Source organism: Callorhinus ursinus, unplaced genomic scaffold (genome assembly GCF_003265705.2).
Source record: "Callorhinus ursinus isolate GAN/ISIS: 27379988/994484 unplaced genomic scaffold, GSC_fseal_2.0 scaffold49, whole genome shotgun sequence".
In the NCBI taxonomy this organism is placed as follows: domain Eukaryota; kingdom Metazoa; phylum Chordata; class Mammalia; order Carnivora; family Otariidae; genus Callorhinus; species Callorhinus ursinus.
In genome coordinates, this window is record NW_027397111.1 from 7,910,106 (window position 1) to 7,937,307 (window position 27,202).

General features: G+C 37.1%; 1 protein-coding gene and 1 pseudogene across 2 annotated transcripts; both read left to right on the top strand.

Moving 5' to 3' along the window:
- The first annotated feature begins 703 nt into the window (after positions 1–703).
- Positions 704–26,562, top strand: TMEM41B (transmembrane protein 41B). Of its 2 annotated transcripts, none has more exons than XM_025894177.2 (8): positions 704–863; positions 985–1,107; positions 13,275–13,392; positions 15,671–15,799; positions 19,868–19,961; positions 20,607–20,711; positions 21,880–22,018; positions 24,183–26,562. In XM_025894177.2, the coding sequence occupies exons 2-8, from the start codon at positions 987–989 to the stop codon at positions 24,350–24,352; spliced, it is 876 nt and encodes a 291-aa protein (XP_025749962.1). In that variant the 5' UTR covers positions 704–863; positions 985–986; the 3' UTR covers positions 24,353–26,562. The 2 variants fall into 2 exon arrangements, with proteins under 2 accessions (XP_025749962.1, XP_025749961.1); XM_025894176.2 differs by having other exon boundaries at positions 706–863; positions 982–1,107.
- Positions 2,325–2,405, top strand: LOC112806370 (U4 spliceosomal RNA; annotated as a pseudogene).
- Positions 26,563–27,202: the final 640 nt, after the last annotated feature.

The window sequence follows — 27,202 nt, forward strand, 5'->3', positions numbered from 1 at the left end:
GGTGTTGGCACCTAAAGATTTATAATTTACCTTTATACTAATAAATAATGCTGTTAGGAATAACTCTCTCTGTATTCTCATTTCCATGGAATATTTTCTTAGAAATGTAATTACTGGATAGGAACACAGTATTTTTATACAGACTGCCAAGTTGCTTTCAAGAGGGAATTCCAATACACTCACCAATGAGTAAGTTAAATACTGCTCTGAGATTTAAGAGTGGAAAAAGTTAACAGTTAAGAACGGCACATTTGGGCTGAGCAAAAGGAAAAGCTAAATGAACTGACCTGGGTTTACTAGTGAGGGGCGGCAGGGTGATGAACAGGGAAAGCTTCTAAACCCATTTCTGCCACCCTGTGACCTTCACAGGTTATAGCTCCTCTCTGAGCCTTAACTTTCCTTAAACTCGGTAGGTTCGACTCAGGCTGTGTATTTTCCCACATCTTCAGATCAGACATCACCTAGACCCTGCAGAGCGAAGACAGCAGCTTGGGTAACTGCCGAGGTTGAATCAGCATTGGCCGCGAAACGCCAACTAATCACTCGCGGGCACTTCCGGCGGCCGGGACAAAGGGTTTGAAGTCTCAGGGACCGCACTTCCGGATAATTAAAGCTGCGCATTAGATGCCTGCGTCCTGCGCCACACCAAGTGACTCCGGTGCCGCGACTGCGCATGCTCCCTGCAGTCGCGATGAGGGGCGGGACAGTGAATGGGGAGGGCCGGGACCCTGACTTGTCTCGCAGTTACTGGGCGAGCGTGAGCGCGCGAGGTTCGGGGGCGGTGCGGGGCGGAGCCTAGTTTGAGTGGGCGCTGTAGGTTTCAGGGGAGCGTCACTGAACTCGCGGGGCTGAGGTCGTCTCAGGTGAGGTGGTCGCCCCGGAAGTGGCTGTGGCTGTGGCCGCTGGGTGTTGTAAGAAGCCTGCGGCAGAGTTGTTATTAAGGGGGGCGGCATCACCCTTCTTCCTCCACCTTCCCTGCAGCAGCCATGGCGAAAGGCAGAGTCTCTGAACGATCGCAGACGGGGGCACTCCACACGACCCCTGTGGGGGACAGGGCAACGGGGACGCGGGGTGTCACGGCGCAGAGCAGCGGAGACCACCTGAAGGGTGAGTAGAACCGGCGCCAGAGCTGGGGCTGGCCCAGAGGCGGGAGTGTGCTGGAGGGGGCTTCGGGGTGGAAAAGACCTCAGTTGGCCCCGGGGATTTGCGAGGGGAAGGGGCCCTGCTGGCACCCAGGGGCGCGGGAGCAGAGAGGGTGGGGAACCTGGGCTTGGGACGCTGCCCACCACAAGGCCGACACCTAGGAGGTGCGTCGTAAATGCTGTTGTAGTTGAATTCGATAAAAGAACTGACACTGGTTTGTTTGAAGCTCAGGGAGGATGTAAGGTTGACAGTATTGAAGCTAGACAGAACTGGAAGGAACTTCAACACTCCTGCTTTATTTTTACCGCTGAGGAAACTGAGGCCCAGGGTGGATATGGAACTTGCATAAAGTCACAAAGGCAGATTAGTCAAGTAGTAGTTAAGAGCAAGGATTTAAGTATGTACCGGTGCCACTTCCAAGCGGCAGGAACACTTGGGTGTGAGTCCCTGCTGTACATTTATGACTTTGGACTTGTTATCTTTCAAAACTCAGCGTCTGAACTGTACAGTGGGGACGACAAAGATGCTAGTAATAACAGTATCTGCTTAGCTTGCCATGTGCATTATACAAAATAATTGATGTAAAGCATTTATTGTAATGGCTTATATGAAGTGGAGGCTAAATATTAGGCATTACTATCGTAACTGAGATCTCTCATTCTCAAGCTTTTTTGCATTACACCATTCTGCCATTTTTCAGGACTTTAAATATTATTTTAAAAGAAAGTATACCTGGAAACTAAATACTTTTATTACATCTTGGCATAGAATTTTTCATTGCTTTTCAACAGTGGAAATGATTAAACTTTTAACATGCTTTTTAAAAAAAGCCCATAAACTTGAAGAGATGCTAACAAATGTCCATTAAGTTGTCTTCAGCTTACACTGATGTGTTCCACCACTAGTGATGGGTAAGGAGAGGGTCTTTTAAGATTGTCTAGCAACATTATAAGTATAGTCAACAATAAAGTATTGCACACTTAAAAGCATGTATTTATATATATGAAGATCTTATGTTTAAAATTCAGCTGAAATTTAAAATAGAATAAATTTTTAAAAGAGTGTCCTGCAGAAAATGGTATTTTATTTTCAAATAATTTAAAATGTCTTCAGTCTAATTTGGCTTTTTAAGCTTTATAGTATTTGGGTATTTCTCCATCTTATAGACAGTAGGTCCAAATAGCTTTGCGCAGTGGCAGTATCATAGCCAACGAGGTTTATGCGAGGCGCAATTATTGCTAATTGAAAACTTTTCCCAGTAGGGCCAAATAACTCAAAAACCCAGAAATGAATTGTCTAAGTATAAATCCACTCTAAATTAAAGGAACATTGTTTTGAAGATGCTGCTATGGAGAGTGACAGTAATCCGAGGGTTTTCAGAAAAAGTATTTTCCAGGGGTGCCTGGGTGGCTCAGTCATTAAGTGTCTGCCTTCAGCTCAGTCATGATCCCAGGGTCCTGGGACCGAGCCCCTAGTCGGGCTCCCTGCTCAGTGGGAAGTCAGCTTCTCCCTCCCCAACTCCCCCTGCTTGTGTTCCCTCTCTCATTGTGCCTCTCTGTCAAATAAATAAATTTAAAAAAAATCTTAATAAATAAATAAAATCTTTTGGGAAACAAAAGTATTTACCAGATAGGGCATCCCTAAAGATTGTCATTTGGTTTGTGGTAGCATCAGTTGTTTATTACTGATTTTTGTTGTTTTAACCTAAAGCTATTCAGAAAATAAAACCTTGACACTTCCAAAGTGCTTTTATAATTATTTATTTTATTTTATCATTAGAATGACACATTCAGGACAATTATTTTTTTTAAAGATTTATTTACTTGAGAAAGAGTGGCAGAGAGGGGCAGAGGGAGAGATAGTCTCAAGCAGACTCCACAGAGAGCCTGACATGAGGCTTGATCTCATGACCTGAGATCATGACCTGAGCCGAAACCAAGAGTCTGATGCTTAACCAACTATGCCATTTTTTTTGAAGAAAATTATTTATTTACGAGAGAGAGAAATAGAGCATGTGGGAGTGGAGGTGGGAGGGCAGAGGGAGAGAGAGAATCCCAGACTCCTTGCTGAGTGTGGAGCCCCACATGAGGCTCAATCCCAGCCCCCTGAGACCATGACCCAAGCTGAAACCAAGAGTCGGATGCTCAACCGCCTGAGCCACCCAGTTGCCCCTGTCAAATGACTTCTGTAGACTACAAATCTATTGGAAGATAGAAGGAGATGTGAAGGCATGCCTTCATGGAGCAGTAGAGTTTGGATTGTTAGAAGGTAAGGGGATTCTGGCAGGGGGAAACATTAAGCTGGAAGTTTAATGTCAGTAAAGAGATCAATTTGTTGGGAGTGGAGGATTTCTGTTTCTGTAGGAGATAAGGTTGGCCATGGATGGTCAAAATGGTGTTGGTACACAGGGATTTAAGTGCTATGCAGAGGAACTTTTTTGATCCATCTTGTTAATTAGTGATTCCCAGTGTTTTCTTTTTCTTCTCTGCCTCTCTGTTTTTGTCTCTGTCTCTCTCTCTCTCTTTTTTTTTAAGATTTTATTTATTTGACAGAGAGAGACACAGCGAGAGAGGGAACACAAGCAGGGGGAGTGGGAGAGGGAGAAGCAGGCTTCTTGCCGAGCAGGGAGCCTGATACAGGGCTCGATTCCAGAACCCTGGGATCATGACCTGAGCCAAAGGCAGATGCTTAACGACTGGGCCACCCAGGCGCCCCTCTCTCTTTAATTAGTGTTAGGAATTTGTTTTCTGGGCAAAAGATTTTGTAGATCCCTTACATGATAGAGTTTGGTTACTTGTGTTAATCACCTGGTAATGTGATGTCATTAGTAACTACTTAGCAGCCAATATTCTGGATTACAATAAACAATTTTTGTTAATTGCATGTGGTATTTAGCTTGGCATTCAAAAAGATTACAGGTTTTGGAGAAGAGATAAAAATTTAGTAATGGGATGCCTGGGTGGCTCAGTTGGTTAAGCGTCTGCCTTCTGCTCAGGTCATGATCCCAGGGTCCTGGAATCGAGTCCTGCATCGGGCTCCTTTCTCAGCGGAGAGCCTGCTTGTCCTTCTGCCTGCTACCCCCCCTGCTTATGCACGTGTGTGCTCTCTCTCTGACAAATAAATAAAATCTTTAAAAAAATATTTAGTAACTCTTGATTGAGAAATACATAGTAATAGAATGTTCCTATAAATTCCATGACACTTTTTTTTTTAAGATTTTATTTATTTGGCAGAGAGAGACACAGTGAGAGAGGGAACACAAACAGAGGGACTGGTAGAGGGAGAAGCAGGCTTCCTGCGGAGCAGGGAGCCCAATGTGGGGCTTGATCCCAGAACCTTGGGATCATGACCTGAGCAGAAGGCAGATGCTTAATGACTGAGCCAGCCAGGTCCCCCGACACTTTTTTTTTTTAAGATTTTTTTATTTATTTGACACAGAGAGAGGGAACACAAACAGGGGGAGTGGGAGAGGGAGAAGCAGCCTTCCCGTGGAGCAGGGAGCCCGATGTGGGACTCTATCGCAGGACCCTGGGATCACGACCTGAGCCGAAGGCAGATGCTTAACGACTGAGCCACCCAGGCGCCCAATTCCATGACACTTTAAATGAATTTGTATTTTTTTAACTGACACACCTACCTAACTTTGACAAATAGTTGTCACTGTGTGTATGTTTGAGGTATTTTACATGCTACATGCAGTGTTTGGTGCATTTAGTGGGTCCCTTGCTGTGACTGTAGTCTCTCGTCTCACATCTTAGCCTTATAGACTGAGGACCACTGTGAAGACTTGAGCAAGGCAATAACACTGAAAGTCTAATTCTTGAATGATGAGGAATGACATGAAAAAAGACAAGAGGTAGAAGCACTTAAGAAGCTTTTGATCTAATCTATCTGCAAGGGTGCCAGGACTAGGGTATTTATTTTCTTCTGTGTTATTTGTCCTGGCTGATCTATTTATTAGCAAGTCATAGAAGTTTTCCATTTTGATTTAAGAGAACTCTGGGATGCCTTGCTGGCTCAGTCAGGAGAGCATGCGACTCTTGATGATCTTGGGGTCGTGAGTTCGAACCCTACATTGGGCATAGAGATTACTAAAAAAGAAAAACTTTAAAAAAAAGAGAGAACTTGTAGGGCTGTGCTTTTCAAAAATAGAGGTCATCATCCTTGTTAGCAGTGTGAAATCAATTTGATGGGTAATGATGAGATATTTTTAAAAATGGAAGAGAAAATAGAGTGCTTTGCATGTAGTAAGGCATAAGTGTTCTTTGAATTTTATATTTTAGTTTTATTGGTTTTGTGTGTACCAGTTCATGATATAAAGTTGCTTATCGTGGTTGCAGCCAAAAATGTTTGAGAAACGTTATCTCAAAGTTGGTTTTACTGCTTTTAGAAGACAGTATTGTTCAAACTTGGATAATAAACCCCTCTCAGATGCCTGTTCTTTTTTTTTTTAAGATTTTATTTATTTATTTGAGAGAGAGAATGAGATAGAGACAGCATGAGAGGGGGGAGGGTCAGAGGGAGAAGCAGGCTCCCCGCTGAGCAGGGAGCCCTATGCGGGACTCGATCCCGGGACTCCAGGATCATGACCTGAGCCGAAGGCAGTGGCTTAACCAACTGAACCACCCAGGCGCCCCTCAGATGGCTGTTCTTGATCCTGCCTTGCTCATTTGGTTTAATACATATTCTTTGAGCATCTGCTGTGAGCAAGGTACTGACTTAGAGGAAGAAGGAAGCTCTTACTGATAACTGGGAACTAAGACTAAAGCTGACATCTGATGACAGCTAGACATCAACCAAGGTGTTAGTACAATTTGTTGATGCCAGTCTCAACCCAAATATTATGTATCAGGATTCTTGTGTTTATCATCAATAGAAAATATAATTGAAACCCTTGCTGAAAGGAAGTTGATTGATTTATATAACTAAAAAATTGAGAGATTAAATGGGATTCACTGACTTCAGTCTGGAACAGTGGCCCAATAATGTCAGGATCTGATTTCTTTCATATCTTTAATGTCAACTTTACCTTAAGGTTGATTTCTCTTGAAGGTCCAGGTAAGTTAAATGCTTCCTTGATAACTTTGAGAATCTTTTTCCTAGCATTACCAATAGAAGTCTAGATATTCATTCTGATTAGACTGTCTCAGATAATGCTTGTTCTTGAACCTATCACTGTTACCAAATTGGCTCAACCTGACTCATGTTAGACACCTAAAAAAAATGGGAGTAAGAATGAGGCTAAGTTAGTTTTCCCAAAGACATAGATCTCTGTGATGGATCACTCATGATTTTTCTCTCTTTGTGCTCAACCATCTTAGTGAAGAAGGTGAACTTGTAGCACTGATTTTGGGTTTGATTAGATTTAAGAAAAGGGTAAGGATTCCACTCAAAGGTGCTGCTTAAGATGATACACTGTGGAATCCAGGCTGGACGTGGAAGGAAGAAAAGTGAGGGGCCCAACAGAAGGGAGAAAGTGGAGGGAGTAAGCTCAGGAAGAGAATAAAGGTGATCATGGAATGGCATATTGGGATTTAAAATGTCCAAGGTAGAGCAGTCTCAGGGGATGTGAGAACTTAGTTTATATTGGAAGTAGGTGGCTAAAGTTGAATAGAAATGAAGGTCTAAGAATTTTGAGGCTGGGTGGATCATCTAAATGGATGATGAATCTTTTAGGATTATGAAGTTTACTATAAGCTTGATCTCAGCCTTCAGTGAATGGAGGGGGGGAAGCATGTGAAAGTGGTTAGATGAGAGTGAGGGTGTGGATTGAATGGCAGCACTCTTGTAGGGCATAAGCCTTAGAAAATGAGCCTTTATACAAAATTGGCAATGGTGTTTCTTCTACCTACCAACATGCTTTCTCTCTCTGTGTGGTCTTAATAGTTATTTGTATTTTATAGTTATCTTAGTTGTTTGAATTTATACTTGATACTACCATTTTTTTTTAAAGATTTTATTTATTTATTTGAGAGAGAGAGAGAATGAGAGATAGAGAGCACGAGAGGGAAGAGGGTCAGAGGGAGAAGCAGACTCCCCGCTGAGCAGGGAGCCCAATGCGGGACTCGATCCCGGGACTCCAGGATCATGACCTGAGCCGAAGGCAGTCGCTTAACCAACTGAGCCACCCAGGCGCCCCTACCATTTTTTATTTTTAATAATAAAAAAATTATTAAGCCCTTGAGATAAAATTTACTTCCAAAAATATCGTAGTAGATTCTTGTGACAATGAAAACTTATTAGAGTCCTGTAATGAGATGAGTCTTTTGCTTCTTCATGGTAGGATCAAGTAGGTTTAGAAAACACAGTGTTGAGAACTAGTAGACCTGATCAGCAGTAAGAGTCATTCCTAAGATCTTGCAGATTTAGGAAGATTTTGCTTTTCTTTTTTTTTTTTTAAGATTTTATTTGTCAGAGAGCGAGCACAAGCAGGGGGCATGGCAGGCAGAGGGAGAAGTGGTCTCCTGGCTCAGCGAGGAGCCTGATGCAGGACTTGACCCCAGGATCATGACTTGAACCAAAGGCAGATGCTTAACCGACTAAGCCACCCAGGCCCACCAGATTTTGCTTTTCAAAAGGTTTTGATATGAAAATAATAAGAGAAATAGGGAGCTACTATAGGGCCATTAAGGTTATGATTTTTCAGAAAGGATAATGCATATTAGGAGTTAGAGAAAAGGTGCTCTTAAGAGGAAGAATTGAAGATACAGGGTGAATGGAGAAGAGACCGTTCTTGGAGCAAAATCTGAAAGGAAATATGTTAGCATTTAATGCAAACATAAGGAACAAGGGAAGATAATTTGGGGAACAGATCTTGAGGTAGAGATTGGGGAGCTCACTAAAGTGTGGAAGCAGTGTCATTGTTTGAGAATAGATGAAGATAGAATTAAAGGCTTGAAGAGACTTGAAATAGCCTTTTTAGAGAGTGCTGTGAAAGGATTATTGTTTGCCAGTCGTAACCGTAACTGAACATAGAAAAGCATGTGAACCTGTTGGCCAAGAGAACATTATGTTGACTTTCTGTAACAGTACCTTTAGCCTGGAGGAGGTTGGAAAGCAGATAATGGGATAATTCAGACTGGGAATTACTATGATGGAAGATTTGAAGGTTAATGAATATATAAAGTACTGTTGTGGGTAGCTCTAAATGCTAAATGACATACATCCGATGCAACCGGGAGGAGGCACATTATAAATATGCATGCTATACAGTTAGATGTAGAATTATCATTAAAACAATATTTTCAACTTTTATCTGTTTAGAACTCTAAATCAATTACATGCTAGTCTCTGGACTTAATAGAATTATACTCAAGAAAAATTGTTGACTCCTAATAGCTAACAACCCCTAGTTAGCAGTCACCAGTTAGTGTGAAAGAAAGGAGAGCTTCAATATTGAATGTCACTGTGTTTTTTGCATTCTTATCAGTTGTTTTCTATGTTACTATTGAACACAATGCTTGAAAAAGTTTGCCTGATTTTATTTTTTTTATTAAAGATTATATTTATTTATTTGAGAGAGAGAGAGAATGAGAGATAGAAAGCACGAGAGGGAAGAGGGTCAGAGGGAGAAGCAGACTCCCCGCTGAGCAGGGAGCCCGATGCGGGACTTGATCCCGGGACTCCAGGATCATGACCTGAGCCGAAGGCAGTTGCTTAACCAACTGAGCCACCCAAGCGCCCCCAAAAGTTTGCCTGATTTTATTTTATTTTATTTTATTTTATTTTTTAAAGATTTTATTTATTTATTCATGAGAGACAGAGAGAGAGAGAGAGAGGCAGAGGGAGAAGCAGGCTCCCAAGGAGCAGGGAGCCCGATGCGGGACTCGATCCCAGGACCCTGGGATCATGACCTGAGCCGAAGGCAGACGCCCAACCATCTGAGCCACCCAGGCGCCCTGCCTGATTTTAAAACATGCAGAAAATAGGTATCAGGTTAAACCTGGCAGTTAATTTTATTCAAATGTCTATATATTTCATAATCCAACTGTAAGACAACAAGTAGCAGTCAGAAAAATGTGTACTCAGGGAACACTCAGGGTGGTTTCTGTAGTCCAGTTAAATGTTGCCTGATACCTTTCTTCCCTGTGACCCCTTACTTAGGACTGGTAAGTTAATGGGAAGAAAAATATTATAGTTTAATTTTAGAGCTAACATGCTAAATGTCTTATTTAATTTTTTGAAATATTTTATTTTTAAGTAATCTCTGTGCTCAGTGTGGGGCTCAAACTCACAACCCTGAGATCAAGAGTTGCACGTTCTACCAACTGAGCCAGCCAGGCGCCCCTAATTTTTAATTTAAGAGAATGATATAACCTATTGAAATCTTTAAAAATGTATTTAGCTAAAAAAAAATGTATTTAGCTACAGTGTGGGTTAGAAGGCTGTAAACTCTTCTCATCTTTCAGTCTTTAACCAAATTTCTACCTGCTCTGTAAATCTTGTCTCCATTACTCCAGCCCAGTAATCTTTTCTATATACTCAAAACCCCTTTGTGCCATTCTTTGGGAATCTAGCTAATGTTGGTATCATCTTCTTAAAAGCAGAGACTGAGCAGAACATTTTGTACATAATAGATGCTCAGCAGGTGGTCCTAAGCAACTACATTTGAGTGCATACCTTGCAGAGGAGAAATCCTAAAGAAAAGTACCAAGGAAGGGGTGGGGTCGTGGTGGTGGGGAATCAGCCCTTTATCCTTAGCAGTAATTCTTGTGTCTACAAATATCTTCCGGATGAAAAACAAAAAAAGCAGTGGTTTTGAAGAGTTTAAAAGATGCCCATAATATTAAATGATTTGTATCAGTCTGTTTTGTACTCTGGACTTGATTCAAGCAAGGAAGTAAGTGAAAAGTGAAGGCTGAGCAAGTTAATTCCAGGTAGATTTAAAATGAACATGCCTTGGGCACCTGGGTGGCTGGGTTGGTTGGGCGACTGCCTTCGGCTCAGGTCATGATTCTAGAGTCCCGGGATTGAGTTCCGCATCTGGCTGCCCGCGAGTCTGCTTCTCCCTCTGACCCTCCCCCCTCATGCTCTCTCTCTCCCATTCTCTCTCTCAGATAAATAAATAAAATCTTTAAAAAAAAAATGAACATGTCTTTAAGAAGTAGCAGACCTCTGGAAAAATTGTACAGACTATATATGTGTTAACATGTCTTTGCTTTGATATCAGCCCAAGAAAACTATGCCCAGGGGCGCCTGGGTGGCTCAGTCATTAAGTGTTAAGCGTCTGCCTTCGGCTCAGGTCAGGATCCCAGGGTACTGGGATCGAGTTCCGCATCGGGCTCCCTGCTGAGCAAGGAGCCTGCTTCTCCCTCTCCCTCTGCTGCTCCCCCTGCTTGTGCCTTCTCTCACTCTCTCTCCCGTTCTCTATCAAATGAGTAAATAACATCTTTAAAAAAAAAAAAAGAGAGAACTATGCCCAAAACCTTAAAGTTTATATATTACTCTTACTCCTTTTCTGGTAGATTACTTCTTCATTTAATAAAGTAGGAACATAACATTTTAGCCTTGTGAGAAGTTTGTGTTTCAATAGATTTTGCTATTTAAAACTACATTTTTGGTTGAATTAGTTTTAGTGCACACTGATATTTTTGTAACTTTTGGCTGATTACTCCTTTCTTTTTAGGGTAAGTAGATATGATTTCTTAAATTCTCAAGACGTGCATTGAATTAGGTATCATAACCAGGGCAAAGATACGAACAATTAGCATTTGTTATCATAAGATTCTGCAGAGACCTTTTCATATTTGAAAACCACCTCAGATGTTTAAAGTCCCTGTTTAATTTTCTGTGCTGCAAAAAAACATATATATAAATATGTGGATTAATGAACTGGAATATTTAGTGGCAGGCATGCCTGGTTTATTACTCCATTGAAGGCATCTTTTATTTTATAATCCTATTCCTTCCTGCAGTAAATTTTAGAAGTGTGAAATGAGCAAGTAAGTTTCTATTTGTGACCTGGTTTTTGAAGTAAAGTCCTCTTTTAGATTCAGATGATAACAAAGTAATGTTTAGATTACAGAAAATTGGAAAAGATAAAATTTTTTAAATTTAGTGTTCACAAAATACTAGAACTTCATAAACCTAATATTGTTTTTCAGAAAGTCTGCTTTAATGACCAGGTAAGAATAATTTATATCTAGTATATCAAGCACTAACCTAAGCAACTTGTATTTCCACAGAAATTATGAGTTGATTATAAATGGATATTAAAGAGCTTTAGAGATATACTTTATGCTATTCGGTTGCTTAGGATTTAATTTTTTTTAATAGATAGTGTAACCTCCTTAGGGCTTCTGTTTACTTACCTATGAGATAGGTAAAGTGGGCCATATTGTTTCTTCTTAAGCTTTAATGTACATGCAGATTACCTGGGTATCTTATTAAAATGCAGATTCTGATTTAGTAGTTCTGGGATGTTGGCCTGAGAATCTGCATTTCTAACAAGCTCCCTGGTGATGCTGATTGATGTAACTCACACAGTACACCTTGAGTAGCATGCAGCTAGATGGTTTCTCTTGCTCCATGTTCAACATAGAATTGAGCAAAATCTTACTAATTCAGTTGTAAAATATATAAAACTACCATAATGAGACAAGGGATAAAATGAAGTTTATCTTTTAATTAGTGAAGGCTTTTTGTTTGAAAGGAGCAGAAATAAGTTTAAACCAGTTCCAGTAAAAAAGAGAATATAGAAAAAAGAATATAAGAGACAATCTTACTGGCATTCATGAGCAAGAAATGAAATATAGCCAGGCTTCAAGGAAAGTGAGAAAGTTAGAAATCAACCAGTTTCTCTGGGTTTATGTTTCAATCTCCCATCTTATATTTTCTGGTCCATGTCTTTGGCTTTCCATGTTGTTATCTGTGGCTTTCACTGCTTGACCTTTCAGCCTCAAGACCTACCACCTCTTGACAACAGTATCTCTTTGTTTTAGTTCAAATTTTCAAAAGAAAATTTGGTCAGCCAATAATGAAGTGTTTCTACTTGACTCAGGTCTCCAACCTTGAGCAAGTTGGCCTTCTGTGTTTGGGAGGGTAGAGGGTTGGAATCATACTGTAATAGGGCCAATGAGATTAGGCCCTTTGGGGGGAAGGGAAACATGGGAAAGTTTCACAGAGAAAGAGGGTGTTAGTAGAACAGTCAATGACACCTGTCTAATACACCTTTATAAATGTTTGTGAAGAAGGATTTGTGAAATTAATAAGTACAGGCATTTGATTAGGATACTTCATAAAAGTGTGTATAAAAGTTATATAGACAGTAGTTAGGGGACGGGCATAGTGGTAGATCCATCCATTTAGTTTTCAGAGAACTAAAAATAATTCTTATTATAGCATTCATATGTTTTTTTTAATCCCCTGAGTGTTATCAGTATATACGTGGGATAATGGCAAATGTAGGCAATAAAACTTGAGCCACCCACTTCTGCCTTTTCCCCAGTGAGCACTACTAAGGTATCTTAGCCTCCCCACTATTTAATGCTTCCTGGTAAAAACAGCCTTGCTCATCCTTCTGCTTGCTGGCTCCTGGATCTCATTCCATACTTTTATCATGCATGTAATTTTTTAGATAACACTAAGATTATCTTGTGAGGGAATGTAAACAAATTCTGCCATTCTTGGGGTCTCGGAGAGCCACCGAAAACATTTGAGACTCAACTATATTCTGAAGCCCTCAGTGTAAAAAAAAAAAAAAGCATGACATTCACCAATTGTACTAGTCACTCTCTGGATCCTTATGACAGTTGAAGTAATTGCCCTATTACCTCATTTTCCCTAAGAGGCCATTGTGTCTATGCTGTCAGCTCCCAATATAGGTAAACAATTTTGAAAGTCGGTGATAATATTTATTCCCCTTTGGCTTATCAACAAATCAATGCTTCAAATTATGGTGTTCTGTTTTTTCATGCTTCTGAAATGGATATATCCCTCCAAAAGTAATAGGCCTGGTTAATAAATGTCAAATACAGTAGTAGTTAAAATTTTCTGTTAAAGCAGTGTTTTGGACAAAAGTGTGAACAGTTTTTTGGGGGAGGAAAGCCTTGAAGGAAATTATTTGCTGACTTGGAATACTGTCTTTTTAAAATATTTATCTTAATTATAGCCTTTTTTTTTTCCCCTTTCAGAAAAAGCCTGTGCAGAAGCTGGGTCAGCAAGAATGTCACTTCTTATATTGGTGTCCATTTTCTTATCTGCAGCTTTTGTTATGTTTTTGGTGTATAAAAACTTTCCTCAGCTTAGTGAGTAAGTATACAGAAAGAAACTGAAAAATGTCTAGACGTTTATCGATAAAAATGGATTAAAAGTTAAATCTTAAGCAACAGAACTGTCATGGTGATTGTATATCAGCTCTCATGGTTTGTAGCAAGTCCATATTGACACTGCTATTTAAACACTCCTTTCCAAATTTGCCTCTTGATTTTATCTGTGGGGGTTTCCTAGCAATGCTCTTCTAGTTAAAGCCTCATTTTTCAAATGGCTTTCAAATTTAAAAAAAAAAAATAGAACCACATTAAGAAATACGTTTTTATATCATGATCATGCATGCATGTGCCTGTCCCCATCCCCTGCTCACTTGCATACATCTATACATACAAAATTAAGTTAAAGTTTCATGCAACAGGTCATGGTCTCTGATAGTTTCTAAATTTTTCTATTTAATTTATTTTTTAATGCCAGTAGTGACGAAGCAAACTTCTTTTAAAATTCATGAAAGATACTGACGTGCGGTTTGAAAAACATTGATGCTCTTCTTCTCTGCCTTCCCCCCCTTTTCCGTCCATGTTTTCTCCCTTCCTTCTTGTGGTCAGTTTCTGTCTGCTTCTACTCATCCATTTCCATCCCCACCACATCTGTCTCTCCTAGCTCTTTTTCTTTTCCCTGTGTTATGAAAATGATATGGTCTGAATAGGTAGTTTTCACAGTGAAATGGACTTTATATAAACCTTGTATATCTTATCTGCGATACATCCAGAATTTCTTAGCCAAAACCTTGGGGTGAAATGTGTTTCAGAGTTTAGAATTTTTCCATTTTGGAAAGACTACATGGAATAAATGCTATGTAGTACCTCCAGCAAGATCTGGGGCAGCATCCTGTAATCAAATACATTAATATTTTTGCACAGAAATGGACATCATAAAAGACTATATGAATAATTATGTAAGTGTGAGTCAACTTTTGCTGACAGTATGAAGAACTTTTGGTTTTCAGAGGTTTTTGAATTTTAGGGAAGAGTTTATGGACCTGAAACACACTTTAAGGAGGCAAAATATCCCAGGGCTGTTTATTTTTTTTTATTATTTTTATTTTTTTCCCAGGGCTGTTTAAACAGTAATACCATCCTTGTGTAATCATAGATTACGCAAAGGACTACTAAAATGTAGTTAGATTTTCAACACAGGGCCAGACTGGTGGGGTAATGGGTAACTGTGAAATGTGATTTCAAGGTGTTCGGAAGTTCCTGTTTTCCTCTTAACTTCCTTTTATTAACAATTCCTTATGCTTGAAATTTTATAGTTAAACTTATTTTTATTTTAGTACTTTGATTTCTTACATCAGTGTAAATGCCTTTGGGAGGCTAACGTTCTATTGATAGGTTAATATTAGTATGATTGAATTTTAGATCCTTTCTGGTTTTGATCAGGGAGGAGGAAGTAAAGAGCTGACTGAAAGAGGGCAGGAATGTAGAGTATAGATTGAGATTGTCTTTGCTCTCAGTCTGCTCTAAGAATGATAACATGACTTGTATATAAGTATGCTATTATAAACCTGTTATGTTCTGCTTATTTGTGTCTGTGCGGGTGCATACATATGTGCACACCCCTATAATGAGTTTTTTAGTTTTTAAATTTAAAAATGAAAAAACACATTTTAGTTTACCTGCTATCTTTATAGAACATAGGCAGCAGTCTGTCTTTGTTCTGCAAGATCAGTTGAATTTTATCATGTAAACAAATGGGCACAATATACATTAAACACAGAGGTAAATTATTTGAGGCTTTTATAAGCAAGAAATCATTCAGTTCCAAATATAAAGTAAAATTAATAGAAAAGGAAAAATGTTTCTGTTTTTATCTTAACTTTGAACTGGGATATTCCAGAAAAGATGTGAACTGTAAATCACCAAAAATTTTACTTAATTTTAGTTTTAATTAATTATTGACCTTAGGTTATCATGAGGATTACCCAAAATGATGTTAAATATGTTTTAAATATGCTAGTATCAGTAGTTCACTTCTTAATTCAAAATTTATACCAGTGTTGGAGCAAATGCTTTTAACCTAATTTAGTCTGGGTCATCCTGAACTTTCATATATAGATTGCAGATCTCATGAAATCATAATAAAGCATTAAAAACAAATAATGTATAGACTTTTGAACTTAAAACTTACAAATTTATGGTTAATATTCAAACATCAAATCATTTTGGATAAAACTTCATGTTTTGAACTTTGATTTTGGTATTAATTATCTTGGCAAATTTCTGCTTTAAAATTTTTCACTTTAATTTTATTTCTTTAGAGAAGAAAGAGTGAATATGAAGGTTCCCAGAGATATGGATGATGCCAAGGCTCTAGGAAAAGTTTTATCCAAATATAAGGACACCTTTTATGTACAAGTACTTGTAGCTTATTTTGCTACATATATTTTGTATCCTTTTAACTGAAAAAAAAAGTTTTCTAGTTTTATTCAAGAAAGAAGTTTTAAAAGTACTGTTTAGTTATGCATAACTTTTTTCTTTTAAAAATTATTAATGCAGTGTAATATTTAATAAAATATAGAAAAATTAAAATGGAAAACATTCTCACCTTAAACCTATCTCAACTCAGTTATTATTTCTGAATATTTATTACCAGTTCTTCTGTATTCTGCTTATTTCACTTATAAACATTTTCCTTTCCTCTGTATTATTCAAGATAATTATTTTATTTATCTATTTAATTTATGGTTGTATTAGTTAATTGATTACTTTAGTTATTTTGAATTAATAGTCACCACAGCATAATTTAAAAAAATGTTCCCTTAGGTTTGAAGATATAATTTGTATTTAATTTTTTACTTTTCTACTTGTCATGTTATGAATCTTCTTGTTCATGATTTTTTTCTTCCATTTAATGATTTCTTTGTAAAAAGGTCTTAAGAGGATAATTAGTCAATTCAAAGGATATGAATTTTTAAAATAATTATTGGTATGTATTCATTTTATAGAAGTATATGTTGTATTAACTAGTCAGGAAAATAGCTTTAGCTTTATTCTTCCTACATATTTTCAAATGGCTTATGCTACTGGTGATTAATCTTCTAATTTATGGGCTTTAACTTTAATCTGATTTTTTGTATTTTTTATTTTAATCCAGCTTATTTTCAAACCTTGTCAGTTAATGAAAGACATTATCGGGGCGCCTGGGTGCCTTAGTCGGTTAAGTGTCTGCCTTCAGCTCAGGTCATGATCCCAGGGTTCTGGGATCGAGGCCCATGTTGGGCTCCTGGCTCAGCAGGGGGCCTGCTTCTCCCTCTCCCTCTGCCACTCCCCTGCTTGTGCTCTTCCCCCCTGCCCCCTCCCGGGTCAAATAAATAAAATCTTAAAAAAAAATTATCTCTTGATTTTGTAAAGGTAATCATTATCTCTTTTAAACCACCATTTTTATTTTTATTAAAGATTATTTATTTGAGGGAGCGCTCATGGGGGGGGGAGCAGAGGGAGAGAGGTAGAGAATCCCTTAAGCAGACTCCTTGCTGAGTGTGGAGCCAGGTGCAGGGCTTGATCTCATGACCCTGAGATCATGACCTGAGCTGAAATCCAATCAAAGGCTTAACTGAGCTACCCAGGCATCCCCCCAACCAGCGTTTATTTTTAAAAAGTTAAATTAGTTACTTTGTGAATTCTCTCAAACTATTTTTTTTCTTTTTTCTTTCAAACTATTTCTATTTTGGCTTCCTCTTTTATTTCCTGAATTGCTTTTGGTTATTGGACTTCTCAATTAAAACTTTTTCTCCTAAAATTCAGTAGCATTTTCTTTTCTTGGATTTAGATTAGATGCTATATACTTAACATATATATATGTTTCTATATTTGCCTCCTTATACAAATGTTTTGAGTATATACTTAAGCATTCTGGACCAGTTATTCTCAACATAAGCAATTTGTTACAGGTGCATTTACAAAATCTTTTGCTGACGATATAAACATTACTCCTTTATCCATCTAGCGAGAATACATTTTTATTTAGGTAGTGTACTGTATGTAGGAACTTTGTCATTATTTATTTATTGTGAGAAAAGATCCAATTAGGGAAAATTTAGACAATGAATCATTATTATGCACTTATCTTTCAACAAGTTATTTGGCAGCTATTTGTAAAGTAATCTAATAATATATAAACTTTTAAGAAATCCATAACTGCTGCCTTTTCCTACTAATTCTATTTTGGAACCTATCTGGGAAAACCATAGTGTTAGACTTAAAGTTATTTTGCCTTTATACACTGTACCCATGAATTAAAATATTTTCCTCAGGTAAGATAAAAACTTTGTTCATTTTTCTCATTTGACTTTTATAAGGTTTTTGGGAACAAGGCATATAGTTTTTGTTTACTTTGGAAAGTCATTTTGTTTTGCCCTATTTTGCCTCTCAGCTTTTGGGTTATTAATTATATGCTAAGTAGAAATCTAGTGTTTTTGAGCGTTCAAAAGGGGAACAACTACTAGAGCAATGGGGAATTACAGGTAGAGACGTGGCACAGTTTCATTCTAGTTGGAGCAAGTCTAGAGCAGAGCTTGTAAGCACAGGGCATGGTTAAGAAGTGATCGGGCAATCAGTTTAGTTGGAGTTTAGGGTATGAGAAGGGGAGGATAGAGAAATAAGTTTAGGAGGATAGGCTAGACACTGCAGTCTGTAGAAGACTTTGAGTACCAGACTAAGGAATTTAGAATATTCATTTGGTATTGGGTAGTCATTGAGGACTTTGAGTAACTTGAAAAGTTTCTTTTATTATGGAAAACTTAAAATGTACACAAAAGTTGAGAAAATCATAATGAACTCCCAGGTACCCATCACCCACCTTCAACAGTTACCAATATTATGCCAGTTTTGTTCTTGTTGGTTACCTTTCTTTGGCTTTGTATTTTTGGCCTTTTGAAAAAAAGAGAATAGGTAGAGGACCATGTTTAGGTTGGTAAAGGAAGGAAATATTTGCTTTTATTTAGGACATGCAGAATTTTAAATATTCAGATAGAAGGATCCATACCCAGTGTTAGTCCATAGGGGACTGGTTGAATAAACCATGGTAAATCTCAACACTGGAGTAGACTCTGTAGCTATTAAAAGAATGAGAAAGGTCTCTCTATGCCATTAAGGCATTATTACCCCCAGATCGAGTCCCGCATTGGGTTCCCTGCTCCTTGGGAGCCTGCTTCTCCCTCTGCCTCTCTCTCTCTCTCTCTCTCTCTGTCTCTCATGACTAAATAAATAAAATCTTTTAAAACAAAACAAAACAAAAAGGAACTATCTTAAAAAAAAAAAGCCAATAACAGTGTTTACCTATGGGGAGAGAATGTGATACAGGGATGGAGGTGAAATTTCTCTAGATGTACTTCATTGCGTAGATTTGACTTTAGAACCAGCTAAATATTTTACATAGTTTTGAAACCAATCAAATCAGAATGAAAAAAGAAACAGGAAAAAAATCATTATTTTTGGCTAGGAGGAAGTGTCAGTAGAGTGGTGCATAGGTAAGTCAGGTTGCAAGGGGACATGGAAAGAGTCTTCTGTGAGGAAGTGAAGATGAGATGCAGTAGCTGGATAGAATACCTTGGTCAAGGAAAGCCTAGGTTTTCTTGAGATCATAGGCATCTGAGCAGTTTCCTACAGGAGGGATCCTGTGGAAGAGCAAGAAGCGGAAGATAAAAGAAGCCAGGAAGAAGACAGAGGAGATTGAGATGAAAACATGAATAAAGTGGGAACTAGATGAAAAGAAGAGTGAGAGAATGAGGAAGATAGAAATTTTAAAGAAGGGTAGATGTTGAGGGAATTCACTTAGTCTGACTGACTTGTAAGTTAATCATGTTAAGGGGTTTTAAAAAGGTGCCAGGGGTGGGCGGGGCTCCACACCAAAACTGGGAACAAGAGGGAAGTAGTAAACAACATAATTCTGTTTTAAAAATAAGGTTTGTGATTTTTACTATATTTTGTAATCCCTATCCTTTTTTAAATCAGTAGTGAATTGAGGTAGATGTTTATAAATTAAATTAGAGCAAGTAATTATTAAACCCTATATGTACCTAGATTTCCATGGAAATCATGTTTCCTGAACACATTTAGGAGTAAATGGAATGTATTAGAGAAGGATATTTATAAGATTACTGGAGACATTCTTTGTTCTATTTTTTTTTCTTTTGTTCTTTTCTTTTGCCAAAGTGCCCAGTTCTTTATCTGGTACATGTCGGATATTTGTCTTGGTTTTTCTTTTAGTAACACACTCTTATTAGCATTGTATTTATGGTAGTGCTAGCAAATGGTCAGTTTAGAGTTAAAGGCATTATAACTGAGTTGTAGGTTTTTTAAACTTTTAGATATAATTTTACTTTATTAATACTGAGGTATGGATATAATCTTATTAATATAACTTCTATATTGATGCTTTTTTCCCTGAAATGTTTGATTTGTCTTTTAAAAATTCCATTTTATTATGTTTTAATCCTTAACTTAGAAGTTAACAGCTTGCAAACATTTGCTATCCCGGGCTCTATATTTCTCAGTATACTCTCAGGGTTTCTTTATCCTTTTCCGCTAGCCTTATTTCTTGTTTGTTTGGTAAGTATATAAAATGAATTTGGGAGACTAGAAAAAAGGAAGCTTTTGCTAGAATGATGAGGGAGAAGGATGGCAGCTAGTCCCACTGGTCTGTGTAAGCATAAACTCATTAGTTTTAAGAGGTGATTAATGTTAAAGTAATATCTTTTACGTCCTCCCATAAGCAGATGTTATAGTTTGTTTTTTTCCTAGAACAGGGGCATCACAGACGTAATTGCATTTATAGGCTCTGTTTTAGCCTTCCTTCCTATTGTGTTTTATAATTCAAATAGTCCAGGAGTGTTGGTGGGCACAATGAGTTAAGTCCAGGGCTGGGGGTGGTATTTTCAAGCATAGCAATTGAAAAAAGAATTGGCTTTTTAAGTTTCATTCTTAGGCTAGATGGTATCCTTAACTATTTGGATATAGTCACTAAGTTTAATCACAAGTGCCAGTTAGTTTCAGCTGGTCTCATTTTAGTCCTAATTTGGTCTGAGGAAGGACCAGATCAAATGGGTTCTTGTTCTCTGCACAAGAGATGTCATGCAGAGTATCCTCCCTTAACCCCAAAAGAAATATACTAGTTGAGCTTTTCCTTAAGTGAATATATCCATGTGACTAAGATGGAAAAGTACACAGTGCTTATGGCTTCTTGTTGTTTCCTAGTGTTCTGGACTCGGTGCCTCATTCTGCTACATGCTCTCCTATTTAGTTGGGAGGCCAGTTGTATACAAATACCTAACAGAGAAAGCAGTAAAATGGTCACAACAGGTAAACATGTATTTTTAAGTTATTTAACATAATTCTTTGGCTAATTGGGAGGTCGGTGTATCAATGTATAGTCCCTATATGAGTTAACCCAGACTCAGGGCTTTAATAAAAATGATCTTTCGATCTAAGTAAATTAAAGTGGTGGGCAAATAATGAATGTTAATCATTTCAAATATTAAGTTTCTGTACTGTAACAGTAGTTTTAGTTCTTCATTCCTAGTAAGTTCAGTCAGAGCGGAGAAGTCAACGTGTCTGTGAAAGCATTCACATATTTGGACACCCTGTTTTGTGTTGATGCAATCCACTCTAGTGGGTCACTGAAAAACTTGTATCAGCCAACTCCCTGAATGCATTTCATCAGTAGAAATGACTGTTCCCTTCAGTCAGGATCTCTACAAAGACAAGCGATGAGAAATATAAGCACCACTACACAGAAAGGTCTAATACGGTGTTGCTAAGAAAAATCTTCTTTTTATAAAGAATTAGAAGAAACAACCTGTTAATTACATCCCAGAGGAATTGAAGAAATCATTCTGCCTTACCCTTACCCTTTTGCTTTACAGACTAGGAAATGAGAAATTAAAAATTTCACTGCAAATCACCATCATTATTTGTAAAGCAAAATCTAGAAGTATAACCTATAATCAGTGCTTTTATTTAACTGGCTAAATATCTCCATATACTTGTTCAATCTCATTTATCTAATGAATGAGTCACTTGTGTAGTGTATATCATAATAACAGAAAAATAAAGATTAAATTGGAGGCTAGGTTTAGTGATGTGCTGTACTAGCCCTTTACATTGTGGGAAGTTAAAGGCATTAAAATATTAGTCACCTGATGTGTATCTTGTATATAGTTTTAAGTTTCATTTTGCTCTTTGAGGTGTAAAGGTCATTGTTGAGCTATATTAGCTAGGCAGATACAGAACCATCTTCAGTAGTGTAACATTAAGCTATAAGTACGATTAAAAAAAAACTCATTTAGCTCTGGTAAAGAGCATGTGATAAGTAGTTCATTGTCATTTTCAAGCTCCTTTTTTGATCATTTCTGTTGGATAGATTCTGAACTATCAGGGTATGAGAATTTGAAATAAATATTTTATATTAAGCAACTTATTTTCAATATTGGCCTTATCTTGATCCTAACTGGTTTCTTTCTTATGGCAGGTTGAGCGTCACAGAGAACATCTCATTAACTACATTATATTTTTGAGAATAACACCATTTCTGCCTAATTGGTTTATTAATATTACATCCCCTGTGATAAACGTGCCGTTGAAAGTTTTTTTTATTGGCACTTTTCTAGGTAAGTTCACGCTGTGTTAGAACTCGTTGTGTACATACCTAACAGTGTCCGGCTGGGCTGGTTTTCGTGTTCTTTGCACACATGCCAGCACCATATATAACTCTTGGGCACAGAGCCTGGCATACGTAAATAGATACTCAGAAATGTTTGTTGGATTGTGTTAAGTATTTTTTTGTTACTTCTTTTAAAGAAGTGTACTTTCTATTGGATATATTTGTAATCATACAGATTTGAGCAAGACTTTATTTAACGGGGCGCATGGGTGGCTCAGTTGGTTAAGCGACTGCCTTCAGCTCAGGTCATGATCCTGGAGTCCCGGGATCGAGTCCCATATCGGGCTCCCTGCTCGGCGGGGAGTCTGCTTCTCCCTCTGGCCCTCTTCCCTCTTGTGCTCTGTCTCTCATTCTCTCTCTCAAATAAATAAATAAAATCTTTAAAAAAAAAAAAAAAGACTTTATTTAACTCCATTCTCTCCCTTGGTGGGGAGAAAAGAAAATCAAGGTGCCCTTTTTGAATAATTTACTCCCTTGTCTTTTAATCACATATTGAAATATTGAACTTTAATGTTCAGTAGAAAGTTGATCCTATTTTTATTGACATCAGTATTTATTATGGGCATTACCAAAAGTATGGGGGAAGCAAAGATTAATATGTTCTTGCTTTCAAGTAGCTGGCACTTAATTTTAAAATTAATTAGTGGAGGGACACCTGGGTGGCTCAGTTGGTTAAGCGACTGCCTTCGGCTCAGGTCATGATCTCAGGGTCCTGGGATCGAGTCCCCCATCGGGCTCCTTGCTCAGCGGGAAGCCTGCTTCTCCCTTTGCCTGCCGCTCCCCCCTGCTTGTGCTTTCTCTCTCTCTCTCTCTCTCACACAAATAAATAAAATCTTTAAAAAATAAATAAATAAAATTAATTAGTGGACATAAAAGATTCATTTATACATTTTGTGAATTCTGACGGTTCTTTAGTAAGAGTATTCTGCTTTTCTTTCTAATTTAATTTGAATTGTTTAGATACCAATGAAATGAACAGATTTCTCTTGTACTGAGTATCTGTTAAAGTTTAAGTTAGTATTTATAGATCTTGAAAAGAATAATCAAAATCAATATTTTGTTGCTACTTTAAAAAAATTCATTGACAATCTGAGCAGGGATAATTTTGGATTTTGTAAAATAATGTTACATTCATGGAATCAGAAAAGAGGATTTTTATCCCTACCCCCTTATTTTACAGGTGGAATACCTAGAGATTTAGTTAACTTCAACTTGGTCCAAAGTAATTTTTCCAGTTTGTTCTGGTTTTTAACAAAATGTAGTGCCACTTATGCTGTTGTATAAACTGCTCTTACTCATATTTTGAGTATCTTTCTATTTATGAGTATCTCCTACCACTTCATTTTTAAATATATTCTGTCAAGGATGAATGACAATCTACTCAATCTTATTTTTGGACATTTAGATTGTTTCCAGATTTTTGTTATTTATAATGCATTGATGAACATCCTTGAGACTAGATCTTTGCTTATATGCATTAGTATTTCCTAAAGTTGAAATTGCTGGGTCAAAGTACATTCTTTTTTTTTAAAAGCTGTTGATAAATGTTGTAAATTATTTTCTGGAAATTTTTCTTGAATTTTTAAATTCATTATCCTTCAGAGGTAGTTAGGAAAGCTTTAATTCTTTATATGGAAGTAAATGTGAGGGGCTTTAAACTAAATTACATTTTTCCAAAATGGAGATCAGTATATTCTTGCAAGAAATTTTACACACAGAGAAAATTTTAATTTTTAAAAATTTAAATATGGGAGCCCCTGGGTGGCTCATTCGTTAAGCGTCTGCCTTCGGCTCAGGTCATGCTCCCAGAGTCCTGGGATCGAGCCCTGCATCGGGCTCCCTGCTCCACGGGAAGCCTGCTTCTCCTTCTTCACTCCCCCTGCTTGTGTTTCCTCTCTTGCTGTGTCTCTCTCTGTCAAATAAATAGTCTTTAAAAAAAATTTAAATATGGATTTATTTGAATCAGTTTAAAATATTACATTATAATAATATATATGATATAATATCAGTGCTGTTATGAGTTCTGAGTATTTTTATGAAGATAAAGTATATTATATTACAAAATCTTACTTTTAAAAATGATTGTTTATGTTTTTATTTTTTTATTTTAGGTGTCGCACCTCCCTCTTTTGTAGCGATTAAAGCAGGAACAACGCTGTACCAGCTTACAACAGCAGGGGAAGCTGTTTCCTGGAACTCAGTATTCGTTCTAATGATTTTGGCTCTTCTTTCTATTCTGCCAGCCATCTTCCAAAAGAAACTAAAGCAGAAATTTGAGTGAGAAATCATCTGGGTTTTAGTTTTCCTATCATCATCATCATCGTCGTCATCTCAGGATTGGCAAGTTTATGTGTTAAAATCACCTCTTCAGTAATTCGAAATGAGTTTGTAAAATAAAATTTCCTATCACACAGTTAAAATAATGCATGTAAGTGGCAAGGGAGAGAAGAAAGTAAAAATAGAAATTGATACACTATGAAAAGTGCTGTCAGTTTGATATGTTATGATAGACACCTTCTGAATTACTACTCCAGGGTAGCTGGAGATAATTAGTAGTAGCGTAGTAGGAGATTCTTGATCCAGCTGATTCAACTTAATATATTTCATGAACTGGCTGTACACACTTACCCTTTACTTGATTATTTAATGTTTTTCTCTCTTATCCCTTAATAATAACTAAAATAGGGAAAGCAGTTACAAAATTAGCAGAGTCTAGATTTTTAAAAATAGTATTACAGTTCTTGCTAATGTTAGTCTTCCTTAAGAGCATAAACTTGAAAACTAAAGCTCAAAAAGAGATTTACATTTTCTTTTTTTAACTTTGAGGTAATTTGTTTAGAAGCTGCATGTTGGTGGATTATCGAATTTGGAAAGGATCTCAAGTTCTATTTTCTAAATTTTATTTTTGTTTTTCCTGTTCTAGATTATCATGGGTTAGTCTGAAATTTAAAATTCTGGCTGGTCTATTGTCATCTTTTTTTCTAGCTTTCACAGTATTTGCACTGTGCATATAAAAATGGCGATTACATGATAATTGTATTATATTGGTGTTGATAATTTATATTCAGATAATATTTTGTTACACAGTTCCCTTTACTATCTCGAAATGGGATCAAAAAAAAAGCAAACATTCAAAGTATGCAGTTTTTAGATGATTAATTATATTCCTTTATATTTTGAAACTGAAACAGTGGCAGCACAACACTTAAGTAGTTAAATATAGTTGATTTGTTTCAATAACTGAAAAATTTACCTCATTTATTTATTAGTCTGGTCATTAAAGTATGTATTATGTAATTATCCTTTTTATGCATGATACACTTATAAGAATGCCTTATTCATTTTTATTGATGGCTTTTTTGTTTGGGACTGCTTTTGATTAATACAGTTACCCAATTTAGTGTTTTTACTTTTTATAACTCAAAGTAAAATTAAATTCTCACATGGTAACTACTGTATTTAAATGGTCCTAGAAAAACTAAACAGCTTTCTGCTGCTTGCTTAATGGTAATAACCCTTGATTTCTTGATTCTAGGACATAGCTGATCTATAAGGTAAAGTACTCTGTCAGTTTTACCTTCACCCAAGACTGTCATGTTGAAAAGTACTTTAGCTTGGGAGAGACCCTTGTATGTTTTTATTGTGAGAGGAATGGTCATTCTCAAAGCCTGTTTCTACTACATAATACTACATACTACATAATATTTTTTCTATCACAGTATTAACAAATGGCTTTATTGTAAATACAAAGAAAATATATTAATTAATATACTATTCTTATGTCACCTGGCCTTTTGTGTGAAATTATTTGTCATTTCTAGCAAGGTTTTTCTTCCTTCCTTATTGACCAGAGATTGAGTGATACAGCTTTTGTTATTTTTACAAATGAACTTAAAACACAAGTCTTTTTGGACAAAGTTCACTAAATATTACTGTATAAAATGTAATTGTGTACATTTTTATCAGACTTTTAAAAATAAAAGTAAGAGCTTGGACTCAGGAGAAGCTTATTTACTCCAGTGTGTATATATTGCATTTACTCTATTCTCAGAGTATTATCCCTCTCCTTATCATTGATTCTTTCCCTTTGCTGATGATTCTTTTCTGAGTTTCTTAGAAAACTGAGCTGCCACTTAGGTGAGGTGTATTTTCTCCCAAGAGAATAGTGAGTCTTTTTCAGATTCATCATTATTAATTGTACCCTAAAAGCAGTCAGTGACCTATATTCGTGGATTTACAGACTTGGCCTGATACCAGATGTAGATTCAAGCTTCAGCCGCATCTTGAAGACTTTTACATAGTAATAACCACCAGAGAGCAAGTATGTATAGTGGAGAGGCGAGCTCGCTAAGAAGCTGACACACTGAAACTGTTCACCTTAGTTAATGGCCTTTCTCTGGAGTTCTATTACTTTGAGTATAATATTTCTAAGTTACTTAATAAATGCAAATTAAAGTGTAATAAGAATAAATTGTACTGAAAAAACTTTAATGTAGTACTTGGGATTTATTTCATGGAAGTATTTATGTTTAAAAAAACCATTTTATTCATTGAATAAAAATACATTCTCCTAAAATTCTGACGCATATTTTCCCCTCTAAGAACAAAAAAATTTTTTAAAGACTTTATTTATTTATTTGACGGAGAGAGAGTAAATGGGCAGAAGCAGGGGGAGTGGCAGAGGGAGAGGGAGAAGCAGGCTCCCAGCGGAGTAGGGAGCCTGATGTGGGGCTTCATCCTGGGACCCTGGGATCATGACCTGAGCTGAAGGCAGATGCTTAACCAACTGAGCCACCCAGGCACCCCTCTTCGGTCTTTTTGAAAATGGGGAGAATAAATCAAAAGGGCTGAAGCTTTCCTGGTGTGGAAATGATCATTCACGGCTTGTAGTTTAGATGTTTAGAAAGTGGATCGTAGTGCATTTTCATTATTTTCTTTCTTTTTTTTTCCTTACCTAGGAAAACTTTCTAGGCTGCATGGCTTTAGGAGGATATTGTTTAAGCTCCAGGCCTCATTTTTCTCATCTGGTACAAGTGAGTTCTAAGGTCTAGGTTCCTTATAGCTCAGATATGATAGAATTCTCTGAAATTAACAAGAAAGATTTAATAAGCCCTTCTTTTTTTTATGATTT

Excerpts from the sequence above, each read along its gene's own strand:
- TMEM41B (XM_025894177.2), top strand. The coding sequence starts at position 987 with ATGGCGAAAGGCAGAGTCTCTGAACGATCGCAGACGGGGGCACTCCAC. Across the intron at positions 13,393-15,670 it reads AACTTTCCTCAGCTTAGTGA|AGAAGAAAGAGTGAATATGA; the intron begins GTAAGTATACAG and ends TTATTTCTTTAG. Across the intron at positions 15,800-19,867 it reads TATTTTGCTACATATATTTT|CTTGCAAACATTTGCTATCC; the intron begins GTATCCTTTTAA and ends AGAAGTTAACAG.